This window comes from Corticium candelabrum, chromosome 6 (assembly GCF_963422355.1).
Source record: "Corticium candelabrum chromosome 6, ooCorCand1.1, whole genome shotgun sequence".
Lineage (NCBI taxonomy): Eukaryota > Metazoa > Porifera > Homoscleromorpha > Homosclerophorida > Plakinidae > Corticium > Corticium candelabrum.
Window position 1 is genome coordinate 332,501 of NC_085090.1, and position 15,000 is coordinate 347,500.

The following is a 15,000-nucleotide window of genomic DNA, read 5'->3' on the forward strand; positions in this document are numbered from 1 at the left end:
CTGATGAAACAACATCTTGCCTCAAACTTTACAGAACAGCATAAACTGGCTGGCTGTTTACCGTAGTACCCAGAATTCTCCACACCAGCCAGAAATGCCTTGATGAACTAAAGTGAAAGAGAAATTCTGCTATAGCCAGACCATTTGATGACATTGACAAAGTCTGGACTGTGGCAAAACAAGATTTTGAAATTTTTGTTTTAATTGTTCACTAATTGACTGAGATAACCAAATCAATATTACGTACAAGTAACCAGAAGTACTCAAAAGCAAGTTGGAGTCTTCTGGTGCCAAAAGAGCTGCGTATCTCACCAAGTTTGTCTCTCTTACAACTTGTCTCTACTGTCACAGAAACAACAGGGCTGTATTGTTAAAATCCTTGAATGGTTCATTCTTAGAAATAAAATTGTTTACTTAGTATCAATAGGAACAGTGACAGCTTAGAGACCTGAGCACAGCTGCTGAAAGACTGATAAGAGTACAAGGTCAAATCAAAATGTTTCAAAGGTTCCAAACGTGTTAGTACAAAGAACAAAGTACCAGAATTCTTCTGTCAGCATGGATGTGTGTAAACCTTGCAATACCATCTGCTATAGTGTGAGTGTAATAACTCAGTTCTTCTATCATCAATCCAAGTAGCATTCAATACCTTTACCCTCCCCTCTTAGTGTACGTTTTATAAATTCAAAAAATGGCTTTACATGTCATACTATCTGATGCCGGCTTGTAGGCTAGAAAATTGGGTGGGTTCAACTCAATGCCACATTTAAAGATGATCAAGTCAAGACACATTTCATCTCAAGTCAACATGCGGCTCTTTCTGTGCACATCCACACCTCTTGTATGTAGTGCATATCTTGCTTGCAGAAGGCGAGGGGTGGTTCTGCAGGTCTGAAGCGTCAGTAGAATGTGCTATAACTCCAGCAGAGACGTATGTTCTGGTGGCATGGTCCATCCTGTGGCGAGCTTCCGGGAAAGTGTGTCTCATAATACAAGCCACCTCAATGTGACTGATATTAGCTTGAAATTGGTCTAACAAAATCTGCTGGACGTAACTAACAAGGACGTCTGAACGTGGTTCTCTGGCAGATAAGAGAGATCAGGACCCTTCACAGCCTTTTGAAAAGTAGCTTTGCCTTTACCTACACGTGTGGCTCGACAGGTAAGGCTTAGGCGCGCAAATGCACATGTACTTACCATTGAGACAGTTCTTCTCGGAAGTCTTTCTCTAGTTGCACTCTCACAAACATGGACGCCATCAACGGCACGTAATGGCTTAGTGGCTATATAATTGTTGTGTACTTATTGTTTCTAATTGTGTGATTGTGCCATTACAAAAGACCTCCTACGGAAACTATCAGTAATATCTACCAATCATGCCACGCCATTTCGGTCACATTACAAACATGTTTGTCACGTGACAAGATATAGTACCAATCCTCTAGCCTCGAACTACTAAACCAGAGAGCGCGTGCAAAGCGCGAACTCTGTTCTGGACCAGAAAGTGCACGCAGTGTAGCAACCTAGCTCAAAGGAGGACTGGGCACGAGTCTACCATCCATCCATTTGCTGCTTGTGCTCCATGATTACCATCAGAGTACAGGAGATGCAGGCCAAAAACATCAAGTCTCCACTGCTCAAGGTGCCTCAACAAACACGCTGGTGAAATGGAATCCTTGAGGCGGAAGAATGACAACGTTGGTGGCTAATCAAGCCTGCTTTGTTAGATGCCTGAAATGAGCAGCCAGGGTGGTTACAGTGTAGAAGACTCACACTTTTTACGATTTGCTGTTCATGCCGTCGTTGTCTGTCATCTCTGAGGCTCTTCTCTTTCTTTTCTGATTTATTGTTGAAATGCTCTGCACTATGTTTGATGATGGAGTGCCAAGAGTTGCACTCCTCAGTTTTCTCCCTCCAGGATTCCAATAAGTTACACTGTTTGAGGTCACCAGATACAATATCATTCCAATGACGTTTTTGTACACCCCCATTGCGCTTGCAACAAACAAGAGCAGACACAAAAAGCTGCTTGGGTAAGCAATCATTAAACATCCTTGAGAGATGTTCAAGAAACCGGAGACGACGTTGTAAGAGAATCGACGAGATCCTTTCCTGTCTGGCTATCTTGTCTATTGTAGTGTGACGCTTCTGCTCCCTGACCGAGATCCCAATATAATTCGAAGGCACCGAATCTAAAAGAACTCAAGACAACAAACATGAGGTTCAAGAAGGACGGCGCACTCAAGACCATACAGTAAGGTTGGAGGACCACAATGTTCAAAATACAAACCTTGGTGCTGGTCTTGATCCTACGTTGATACCACAAGATCTGAGAGAATGACTGGAAGGCATGTAAATTTGTACAGATTCTACAATTAATCTCTGTGTCCAATCCACAATCATTTTGAACAATGCTGCCCAATTACTGGAAATGAGAGACTATGCACTTCAATAGGCTCGACTCCTGGCACAAGGTGTATGGGTACAGAAGTTTGAATGTGTGAGCACTCAGATGGTAAAAATGCTAAGAATTTTATCTTTTTGCAACTAATAGCAAGACCCACTTTCTTACAGCAGTTTGATAGAGAGTCCAGCATTGTGGTGAAGTCAAGCCAATTGTCAGAGAGAGAAGAGCCATATCATCGGCATACTCGAGATCAGTCACCAAAAATTCAAACCTCAAGGTCTTCCTGTTCCTGACAAGATCGGCATCATGAGGGTAGGCTACTTTGATACTCATTCCTGTGCATATCCAGAGCCATGTGAATGGCAACGTCAAAGTAGAGATTGAATAAGGCAGGTGACAACACACAGCCTTGCCAGACACCGTTGGTGACAGGAAACTTGTCCAATACCTTCCCTTAATTAAGCCTTTACTGCAACCCTGGAATTGTCGTGTAGAGCACGAATAATAGCCAGCAAATTGGGAAGCAACTGATATGAATAGTGAAGGATGTGCCAAAGATCATTGCGGTTGACCGAATCATATGCCTATTTAAATCAATAAAACAAGCATACATGGGATAGTGATGAGATGGGATGGTGATATTCTCGTGCTCTCTCCATCGATAGCCAAAGAGAAAAAAAGGTGGTTGACACACCCTCTATCGCGACAGAAACCACACTGGCTTTCATGGAGAAGTTGTTCTGTTCTGGGCTTGAGCCGATTTAGGATAGCTTTGGCAAACACCTTACCAGGTATGCTTAAAAGTTCAATAGCACAATAGTTGTCGCAGATGGTATGACTTCCTTTCTTGTGCAGGGGCACAAAAGTTGACACACACACACACACACACACACACACACACACACACACACACACACACACACACACACACACACACACACACACACACACACACACATGTGCACGCACCTGCCCACTCATCCACCCACCCTACAGTTGTTCCAGATATAGTCACTGGTAATTGAATCAACATCTTGCCAAATGTAGGTCAACTGGTGCTGCTGCTACCATCAACGTGATTCATTTAATCCGCCATCTCAGCTTGATTCTCAATCAAGTAATACAAAAGTAACGTCAATTCCTATGTCTTATGTCGGCACAAAATGCCTCAAACTCTAGTATACACTTCTAGCTGCTTTTCTGCAGTTGAATTAACCAAATGAATATTACCTACAAAAATTCAGAAGAACAGTACTCAGAATTCAGTTGGAGTCTCCTGAAGTTAAAAGAGCTGCTTATACAGCCGAGTTTAACTCTCTTGGCAACTTGTCTCTACTGTCACAGAAACAGCAAGGCTGTATTGTTAAAATCCTTAAATGGTTCGTTCTTATAAATGATATTGTTTACTTAGTATCAATAGAAACAGTGACAGCTTGGAGACCTGAGAACAGCTGGTGAAGACTGATAAGATTACAAGGTCAAATCAAAATGTTTCAAAGAGTCCAAACGTGTTAGTACAAAGAACAAAGTACCAGAATTCTTCTGTCAGCATGGATGTGTGTAGACCTTGCAATACCATCTGCTATAGTGAGTGTAAAAACTCAGTTCTTCTATCATCATTCCATAGCATACAATACCTTTACCCTCCCCTCTTAGTGTATGTTTCATAAATTGAAAAAATGGCTTTTCATATTACACAATCTGATGCAGGCTTCTAGGCTAGGAGATTGGGTGGGTTCAACTCAATGCCACATTTAAAGATGATCAAGTCAAGACACATTTTGTCCCAAGTCAACATGCAGCTCTTTGTGCTCATGCAGTTTTTGGAGAATTTAGTAACTTACACATGCAGAGCAGCATGGACAAACTGAAAAATCTAGCAAAGTGAAGCAGTGTAGTAGTACACATGCAGCAGTGACTGAATGGCGACTGTGATCCAGCCAGCTTCCTGTTTTACTCCAAATAGTTTCCTGTAAGATTGTACTGACATGTCTACATGAGCTTCCACATACTAGTATATGTAATATTATATATAGCCTTGTATCACATTCTCTCAAGCTGTTGCTCCTCACTGGACTTCCCTCAGTGCAAGCAGTTCCAGCTCAAGTACCTCGATCCTATCATGTGCGAGCAGGTAAACAACACGTGAGATCACACAGTGAGCACAGAAGAAATGTTTGTTGTACAATTTACAATCTGCTACACAATGTGAATGTGGGTCAAGAGAGGAGACTGCAGCACGTGACTTAAGTTGAATTTGCTGCTACTGTTTGACAGACAAATAAAATTATCTTTTACTAGAAGTCGTTGATAGTGGAGGGAATGGTGGGACAGTTGGTGCAAGTTGATGAAGACTGTTGGATAGCCATCAGACAAAAGTCTTTATGGGAAATCCAATGGGTCAGCAGCATGTGACAAGAGTGAAGCACACACTGAGTGGCATGATAAACAAAGTGTAGATGACGGTGGTTGTAGATGGGGATGCTCTTGTGCTGCATGGAAACTTTCTTATAAGTAGATGTGTGATACCATTAATGCTGACTGAGCTGCACAAACACTGTTACAGCTTCTCCTATTTTGTGCCTCATTCCATACATGTATGTACCGGCAGAGAAGTTGATATGTTGATAAGAACTGCAGTTTATCACGTCAATGTTTTTGGGCTAAACAAATACATTGGCTTGGCTTGTGAGGTTAAAGGAAAAAACTCCAACGGAAACACAACCTGATCTCAAATGTAGGCTTTCAGGGCAGCCGTCGCTTTGGTAGCAGAGAAAATGTGTGTTGTGTACCAAGCAAGCGCCAGGCTGATACGTCACTGGCGCTAAGCTCCACCTACACCAAATGAATTGCCTGCGTAGCTCAGTTATCTTGCCAGTAAACTACACGAAAACTAAACAGGAATGGCAACTATAGAGGAATCTTGTGTTTTATAGTCTATGAGCTGATCTGGCTATAGCTGCTTCAGAAACAACTTTTGTTTCGACCAACCCCCTCCGTGGACGTCATTCTCTGTGTAGAGTAGCTTTGTTCTATACGTATACAATCCAAAAATCGATGTTTGCGGTCGTGAACTATTGCGACAATTGCAAACGAAGGTGTTTTTGTAAACACGGTGAGGACACGGATCTCACGTGCATAATCAGCGCATACCAGACAAAAAGCAGGCAAATCAGCATCTCTACGGCTTTGTAACGGTATCGTATTGTGTGAATATGTTTGCTTGACACTTGTTTTGTATTAATATTTATCAGGGGCAAGAATATCTAAAAACTGGATGTGAGGAGACGACATAGGTCTACTTTGACCTTTCTGTTCGGCATATACGTACACGTACCAACCGGTTTCTTAAACGATGACTTACTGAAAGCTCGCGTTGGTTCATGTCTTGGAAGTTTATGTAATATGTTCATCGCTGTTGAGTCATAGTGTCAGTTCGAGATCGATCAGTGTATAAAATTCCTCTAGCTGCAGACATCGTTCATTCGTTTTCTGCGTAGAGCAAAATTTGTTTACCTTGTATTCGATCTACTTTGTATACATTGTTGTCTTTGAAATACACTACGACTGAACACAACTGTCTTTGAATCAATTTGTGTACCGTCTACGTTTCTAGCTATCAGCGCCATAATTTTGTGGTAATGGATGTCAATTTGAGTGGTCAAGCAGAAGAAATGGACAGTGGCAGTCAGTCATCTGCAGAGGAATTATATGCAGTTTCAGCAAGTTTGAATCCTCCAGCCGCAAAAGTACCACATTTCAGTTGGAGCAATTGCATTTGTCATTCCAGCGAGAAAGTTCTGAGTCGTTCAGACACAAAGTTAGTAGCAATTTCTCGGCAGAGTTGGATTTGCTTGCATGAGGTAGCCACCATCCGAGGAGACGAATTGCATGAGTTCTTCTCAAATTGTGCTGTGACACAAACTGATCCACTTAGATAGAGGTTTCTACCATCAAAAGTGTTACCAAGAATACACAAATAAAGTTAACATCTAGCGGTTCATTCGAAAGCAGCAACCTATAGCTACTGTGGTGCAAGATGCAACGGCTAGCCAAACAACGCTGCCTTCTCAGGGAAGATCAAGAAGAAGCACAATTCCACCAACAAATTTTGCTTTGTGCGTCATTTGCCAACGGAACACCAACAAACAGAAGCGATCACAATTCCGTCTGAGTGAGTGCCAGCTGGATAGTGGTGCATCCAGACTACAAAGGCTGCAGAGATTAAACACGACCAACGCATCAAACTCGCTTTGACAGAAGAAGACCTTTTTGTTAAAGAAGTGAAGCACCACAAGACTTGTTACAAGCAATTTACGCGGTGCGTTGATCAAGTCAAGCTTGACAAAGAAACTGAGCAAGATGCTGCTCACCCTGCTGCTGGTCATAGATCATCTCGTATTGATTTTGTTGTAGACACCTATCCATCAGTTTCAACAAAGGCATACGAGAGGGCTGCTCGCTCTACAGCTGGAACAATACGTGTCAAGATTTTCGATGATCAACAGTCTTGTCCTAAGCAATGGAAAAAATTTCTTCCAGCAGACGAAAAAAGGTTAGAGCTTGTAGATTTTTTGGTACAGATGTGGGGCAGCAGTAGGTATGCCGAACGACTATATGGTGTGCAGCTATTCGTTTGTCATCGACAACTCTGCAGTCTTCTTACATCAGAAGATGCTTCCTCAGTCCTTGTTTCTTCGGTACCAGCTCTTACTTCAGATCATGAAGAGGCCGACAGTCACATTTTCTTACATGCCAAGCATGCATCAAATGGTGGCTTTGCCTGTGTTGTCATATCCTCTCCTGACACCGACGCAGCAGTGATAGGAATCCATCATGCCAATGCCATCAACGCATCATTGCTATGGCTCACTGGCACAAAGGTAGGACGCCATTGCATTAATCTCACGGAAATCGCTGTCACTTTAAGCGAAGACATGTCTGCTGTGCTCCCTGGCACTGAAAAAGGCAAAACAAAGATCTTTCGCTTAGCTTCTCAAAGCGACTGTTTACGTCTTGGGATGACCAGATTAAGATGCAGCTTGACTCCGACTGAAGAGTTGTTTACTGAATGTGAGAAGTTTGTATGCCATCTTTACGGTTTGCCAACTTGTACCAGTGTCAACGAGGTTCGGTACAAGTTATTTCGCATGAAGTGCTCGAAAGCGCAGCAAATGCCACCAACTCAAGATGCTCTTCGACAGCATGTATTACGGGTTAATTATCAAAGTTTTGTACGGAAAAATGCTTTGTGCTCTATGCAGAATCTGCCTAGTCCGCACGGTCACGGATGGATTGTTGAAACTGATGAAAACGGTTCTCACATACATGTCTGCTGGATGACACAGCTTCCTGCCCCGAAAGCGCTGTTGGAGCTGGTAAGCTGCACGTGCAATGTCGGATGTACTACACAGCAATGTTCGTGTCTTCGTGCTGCTTTGTGCTGTACCGATGCATGTGGTTGCAGAAATTGCAAGAATTTGAGCAAGCAAATAGACCTTCCTAGTCCAGTACTATCGGAAGAAGAAACTCCAGAATCAGACATTCAGACTGATGATAGCAATAATGATGACTGTAGTGATAGCGAATAAGTGATCAAGTGTGTGATTGCAAGCACGCGTGAATTAATTCAATTATTTTAGTCTACTAGATCAAGTTATTTCTAGAAGCAAATTGATGCGATAAAAATTCTAAACAGATTAAATTGCAATACGAAAAATATAAACATAATGTTGTACTCGCAAAAATGCTTACTTTGATTCAGCGATACCTAATGCTGTGAAGTAACTCCAAGACTGTAGCAATCGGAAGTCCCGGATAAAACAAAAAGTTGTTGCCTTTCTAACTATTTCCTGCATAAATGGCATGCTTCCTTTGTTGGCGCTAGTTGTAGAATTGCAATAGTCAATTAAGTAGAGATTCTACGCCTTGAGAAACGCTCGTCAGGCAGAGCTCTAGTATAGCTTCGACTTTCCCGTGCGCCTCGCGCGTACTATTTTTATAAATTCTACTGTTACTTTGTCGCACGTTTTCCAAAGTGCAAACATTAAGAAATCCTTTCTATTGGTTTTGTACAATGTTCCGGTGCCAAGAAACCCTGGTCCACAAGGGGGTCAGAACAAAACGACGGCTTCTGAGACTTGGCTCATAGACTGGTAAGGTTAGAACACTACCTTTCTCTATCCTGCAATGCATGTATTGTAAGTGCAATCTTGCCCTATTTTCGCGTCTTCCTTTGCCTAGTACAGACTTCACTTCAACTTTGAAAACTAGCTAAGATCTAGACATTACTAAGACGTATCAGCCGATACGCCTTGATTGCTCATTCCTGAGGTAAGGCGTATCGGCCCGATACGCCTAAATGGCCTGGGGAGAACCCTGCTCTGCATGTCGTTAAGCCACCGGAAACGTCTTTCACATGTGCAAGACACGGAAAGTTTACTGCTGTCTTTTTCTGAACAGCGTTTGCCATCATGACAGTTATGCCATTGGAATCCTGGCTTGGATTTGAAGTACCGTCCACATTGACAACAATGGCAGCAACAGCATGTCCTATCAGGCTCCGGTATCCGACTTGAAGTACAATTAGTGGATGATGACCACATCGATGATAGAGTCGATGATGATGACATAGTCAAAGAGAAAGAAGAAGACACATTTATACATTTATCTACTGCTAGGCCACCCCTACTTCTCAGTCACCAATGACACTTGGCACATTGTACTGTGCCTTGTTGTTCACACAGAGGCGGTTGGCGCTCCACAATCCACTTGTGCCGTTTCATACCTAAATGACTCCAAAAGGAGTGGCAACACACAGCACATAAAAAAGATTGTTCAGTAAAGGTACGTGTAACTTCAGCCTGACATGAAACTTGCCATTGTGGACGTTGCTGTGCCAGGTGATACCAATTCTCTAGTTTTAACAACTTCAAGTCCATCTGAGGAGGGGCTCCTAAGCTGGTCTAGAATGTGACAGCCACCCAAATAATAGTTTCTTTGGTAATCTGATTGCAAGCACTCCAGCAACATGTCCTAATCACTGAAAGCGGTGGTGACAAAGGACGTCAGACATCAGACTTATTGCCCTATCTTCTTCGAAGATCAGTATTGGTAATATGTTGAAGCTCATGGTCCCATCAAGTCACACCCAGAATAGTACGGAGACACTGGTTGTGGAAGTATCTATCCTAGTCTCATCGCGTCAGAGAATCGGCCAGCATTCAGCTCCATACAAGAGCAAAGATATTACACAAGCCCTTTACACCATTCGTTTGGATTGAAGAGACAAGTTGGTATTGTTGAAAGTACAACGAAGAGAGCCAAAAGCACGTGAAGCAGTGGCAAAGTGACAGTCAATTTCAGCACTTAAACCCTGCTGTCTGGAGTCATCAGGCAACCGAAAATAAACGAACGATGTATCATGTTCAATCTTCTGCACCTCCACTAAAAGAGGCTATCACATCAGACATACCTACACCAGTTAGTCTTAGCAACATTCACAGTGAGGCCAAATGATGATGCAACTGAGTGAAAAGTTGCTATGGAAGTTTCTCCAATGTGACGAGAAGATACTAGAAGAGTATCATCATCAGCAAATTCAACATCAGATAAAGTCGCATACTGATGTTTTGCATGAGAACAATTAAACAATTTACCACTAATTAATGTTGTATCTGAAGCTGAATTCTTTTAAAGAACAAATGTGGAACATCTTGTTACACCATTTCTCAAATACTAGAGCAAAGTAAAGATTGAACAGAAAAAGAGAGATGGCACAGCCTTGTCAAAGTCCAATATTAACAGCGATGCTTGCTGTATGACCATTTCCAACACGTACACCAGCAATCTCAATTTCACACCGTTGCAGTTCACTGACAATGATGTCAATTCTTTGGTCATTTTTGATTTTGTTGTTGTAATTTTCCTGACGAACAGCCGCTGTTTCCACTAGTCCCATGACGTTGACCTAGGAGCGATCATTCCATGAGGTACACTGTAATACCATTCCACTGATTTTCCTACAATACATTTCATGCGTCCTGGGACGCATTTGAGGAAGTTGAGACGCCCATTTCATACAGGGGGACGCATCCTATTAAGTGCATTCTTGTCTACTAAAATCCATTACACCAGCAGGTTTAGACTATCTCCATAAGGTTCAACTTCGAAATCTGCAATATTTCTGCTGCCTTTTGGACCTTCCCGATGATCTTGGTATAGCAGAGCCTGGCATTTTCGCTTACTAGGTTAACTAAGCCCTTCCTACAAAGGAAACAGAGGATTCAGATACAAGGGATGGAGCTATGACCATTATCCAATTATCTTGTAAGATGTACTAAAATTTTACTAGGTACACAGAAAGCAACTGGAACCATTTAAATTAAATGATGTAACATGTACAACCTCTAATGAGCACACCTGGCGTGACCTCTATCTCATAACTCATTATCACTTCCTCACTGGGTAGACTGTAGGTTACTAGCAGACCGTCTTCTGTTTACGTACTGCTAAACTGACTTTGCGTCTAGCGCTTGCTCCAGTAACTGTTGACAGATGTACTTGTCATACCAGTAACAAATGCTGGCTGTGAAAAAGGATTCTCTTGTCGGCAATCCTATTATATGACAAATCTGTTGAACCGTTTGTCTGAAGAGAAATTGACTGCTTGATACGGCATTTTACTAGAAGGACCACCTATGTATCAGTTTGATTTTGAGCGTGTATTCTGCACGTGAAAAGAGCACAACAAAGCTAGAAGATTACTTGGACAGCACCCTGGGCGCAAAGTGTTATAGGCACTCACTGCCACATAACATGATAAACATAATTACAGACTGTTATTAAATGTTGCTTCCACAACTTTGGTTAATAATTATATTAAACTAGTAAAACATGCCCACATGTTTGTTTGATATAGACTATAGTAGAAAGTATTTGCCTCTAATACTTGGACAGCATCGATATCTAGGCGTAATTTGCATGACTATATTATAACACTAGTATACATGGCCTGTCCATCGTACGGGCAAGATACTGTAGTGTAAGATAGGTCTGTGGACACGTCACGTGCAATCTTTGTTGCGAGGTCCCGGATATGCTGAATGAATTCGAATCTTGCTCTTCGCGCTTGTTTCGATCGAAATCGACACACTCCCCGTGTAGCGATTGCTGCAGAAAACGTGTAGGTTGGATTCTGTGCAAATGCAATCGGAATTTGGAGAGAAACGCAAGCGATAGAAGAGTAAGTTTCGTCGGCAAGAGATATTTGATCGCTCGAAGCTTTGCAAAGGACGATGATGCATACGGTCTACACAGGACTGGCGTGGGCGTGTGTTCGAATGAACTGGAATGTGTAGCGTTTGCGTCATCGAGAAATTTTACGTGTGGGTCGACCCCTCGAGAGGGGACCCGGTGCATTATTTTTTTATTTTTTTACGCAAACCTTCCCCTGTGCGTGCCGAGTGTGCGTATCAATTTCGGTTGCGAACGGACAAAAGACGTGGCCCCCAAACGCGAACACACACACACACACACACACACACACAGACAGACAATTTGAGATTTATATAGTAGATACATGGCCCGTCCTTCGTACGGGCAAGATACTGTAGTGTAAAGACAGGTCTGTGGACACGTCACGTGCAATCTTTGTTGCGAGGTCCCGGATATCCTGAATGAATTCGAATCTTGTTCTTCGCGCTTGTTTCGATAGAAATCGACACACTCCCCGTGTAGCGCTTGCTGCAGAAAACGTGTAGGTTGGATTCGGTGCAAATGCAATCAGAATTTGGAGAGAAACGCAAGCGATAGAAGAGTAGGTTTCGTCGGCAAGAGATATTCGATCGCTCGAAGCTTTGCGAAGGACGGCGATGCATAGGGTCTACACGGGACCGGTGCGGGCGTGTGTTCGAATGAACCGGAATGTGTAGAGTGTGCGTTGTCGAGAAATTTTAGGCGGGGGTCGACCCCTCGAGAGGGGACCCGGTGCATAATTTTTTTAATTTTTTACGCAAACCTTTCCCTGTGCGTACCGAGTGTGCGTGCCTATTTCGGTTTCGAACGGACAAAAGACGTGGCCCCCAAACGCGAACATGCACACACACACACACACACACACACACACACACAGACAGACAATTTGAGCTTTATATATTAGAAATTTGAGATTTATATAGTAGACTAGTATACATGGCCCGTCCTTCGTACGGGCAAGATACTGTAGTGTAAAGACAGGTCTGTGGACACGTCACGTGCAATCTTTGTTGCGAGGTCCCGGATATCCTGAATGAATTCGAATCTTGTTCTTCGCGCTTGTTTCGATAGAAATCGACACACTCCCCGTGTAGCGCTTGCTGCAGAAAACGTGTAGGTTGGATTCGGTGCAAATGCAATCAGAATTTGGAGAGAAACGCAAGCGATAGAAGAGTAGGTTTCGTCGGCAAGAGATATTCGATCGCTCGAAGCTTTGCGAAGGACGGCGATGCATAGGGTCTACACGGGACCGGTGCGGGCGTGTGTTCGAATGAACCGGAATGTGTAGAGTGTGCGTTGTCGAGAAATTTTAGGCGGGGGTCGACCCCTCGAGAGGGGACCCGGTGCATAATTTTTTTAATTTTTTACGCAAACCTTTCCCTGTGCGTACCGAGTGTGCGTGCCTATTTCGGTTTCGAACGGACAAAAGACGTGGCCCCCAAACGCGAACATGCACACACACACACACACACACACACACAGACAGACAATTTGAGCTTTATATATTAGATGATGAGCATAGTTACAAAGTGTTATTATTAGTATAGACCTTTGTTTGAATTTTGGTTTAAGAATGAAACCTGTCTACAAGTTTGGTTGATATACATACATTACAATTACATTCACCATAGAAAATGTTTACTACTCTACCATATCACCGACTTAGGCCACGCCTTTTAGGGGCAGGGCCAAATATGCACAAGATGAGGACGCATGTTTGAAGAGGCTTAGGAAAATCACTGCTTTCTATCAGCTCTTCTTTGGACGTATTTGCAGTAGAGGGTGTTGTTTCTACCCACTCGTGAGCTCATCACAAACATACAAGTGGAAGTCCTTAAAGTACTTTGAGTGACAGCATAAGTCGCTGTGCCAGGCTCTATGTACGTATATTCAAGAACCATCTCGGCTAGGAGACCAGTTACGGCTAAGCAACCACAGAGCTCATGCGAACTCTGGGCACCGCCATGCTAACACACACACACACACACACACACACACACACACACACACACACACACACACACACACACACACACACACACACACACACACACACACACACACACACACACACACACACACACTCACACACACACACACACACACACACACACACACACTCACACACACACACACACATGCCTCCTGTATCACTTCCCTCTAAACAGACATGTTATCTTCAGAAGGGACAAAAACAAAGTAATAAAAAGTAACAAAAAGGTCTTCCCATACATATCGATACTGAATAGCCTCCTTTGATTCTAAAATATCTCTTACAAGTCTGGCATTAAATGGCGCCCGTTTCCTGATGTACAAGTTCTTTCTCTTTCAGCAATGCATCTCTTCAAATTGATATTGAGCCTGAACATATGAGGCAGTCACAGCACACAACAGTTTGTAAATCAACATTGCCATATGACAATTGACTAAACTCCAGGCAGGTAAGGTAATGCAATGCTCTCTCCAAGCAGATCTTGATCTACATGTATTTGCTGAGTCATACCAAGAGCTTTCTGCAATCTTCAAATCATTTAGGTCTTTCCTAATTATGTCTTTCCAGTGTTTTCTAGCGCCACCTTGTGGACATTTCTCTGATAGCCACACAAAGAAGCACATCTTGGGAATTCAATGGTTGGGCATTCGAGCCAAATGTCCTGACCATTGCATATGTTGTCTTATTGTCTCATTTCAGATATGATTTTCCCACTGTGTTGCGATGCAGATTCCAAGACACGACCAAAGACATCTCTGATGAAAAGAGTTCAATTTTGAACATATTTCTTCAAACGTGTCCATGTTTCAGAGCCATATAATAGTATAGAAAGCACACAAGCATCACATACTTTGTATTTTCTTAATGTAGTCAGATTTTTATCCCAACACAGCTTTACAGAAAGCTCCAAATGCTTTGGATGCTTCATAATTCCCCCCAATCTGCAACCAAGTCGAATCTCCTGAAGATTCAAGTGTGGATCCAACATATGTGAAATCTTGCTCATATTCAATGTTACCGTGTTCAGTTTGTATGGGAAAGTAATCTTTGGAACGTACAGCTCTGCCACAGTCTGGACTGTGGCAAAACAAGACATTGAAAGTTTTGTTTTAATTGTTCACTATTTGACTGAGATAATCAAATCAATATTACCTACAAGTACCCAGAAGTACTAAAAAGCAAGTTGGAGTCTCCTGGTGCCAAAAGAGCTGCGTATTCCGCCAAGTTTGTCTCTCTTACAACTTGTCTCTACTGTCACAGAAACAACAAGGCTGTATTGTTAAAATCCTTGAATGGTTCATTCTTATAAATAAAATTGTTTACTTAGTATCAATAGGAACAGTGA

The 15,000-nt window shown here is 42.6% G+C and overlaps 3 protein-coding genes across 3 annotated transcripts in view; 2 read left to right on the forward strand and 1 right to left on the reverse strand.

Moving 5' to 3' along the window:
• LOC134181469 (probable serine/threonine-protein kinase DDB_G0281745) overlaps positions 1-1,259 on the reverse strand; it is a 7,186-nt gene extending 5,927 nt beyond the window's left edge. Inside the window, exon 1 of the mRNA XM_062648742.1 lies at positions 1,198-1,259. Within this exon, the coding sequence (XP_062504726.1) occupies positions 1,198-1,259 (62 nt within the window). The remainder of the gene's footprint in view (positions 1-1,197) is intronic.
• A 4,789-nt stretch (positions 1,260-6,048) lies between these two features.
• Positions 6,049-7,399, forward strand: LOC134181472 (uncharacterized). Its single transcript, XM_062648743.1, has 3 exons — positions 6,049-6,156; positions 6,613-7,346; positions 7,387-7,399. The coding sequence occupies exons 1-3, from the start codon at positions 6,049-6,051 to the stop codon at positions 7,397-7,399; spliced, it is 855 nt and encodes a 284-aa protein (XP_062504727.1).
• Positions 7,400-7,404: 5 nt separating this feature from the next.
• On the forward strand, positions 7,405-8,139 carry LOC134181571 (uncharacterized). The gene has a single exon (XM_062648839.1). It carries the CDS (start codon positions 7,429-7,431, stop codon positions 7,996-7,998), a length of 570 nt encoding a protein of 189 aa, XP_062504823.1. The 5' UTR covers positions 7,405-7,428; the 3' UTR covers positions 7,999-8,139.
• Positions 8,140-15,000: the final 6,861 nt, after the last annotated feature.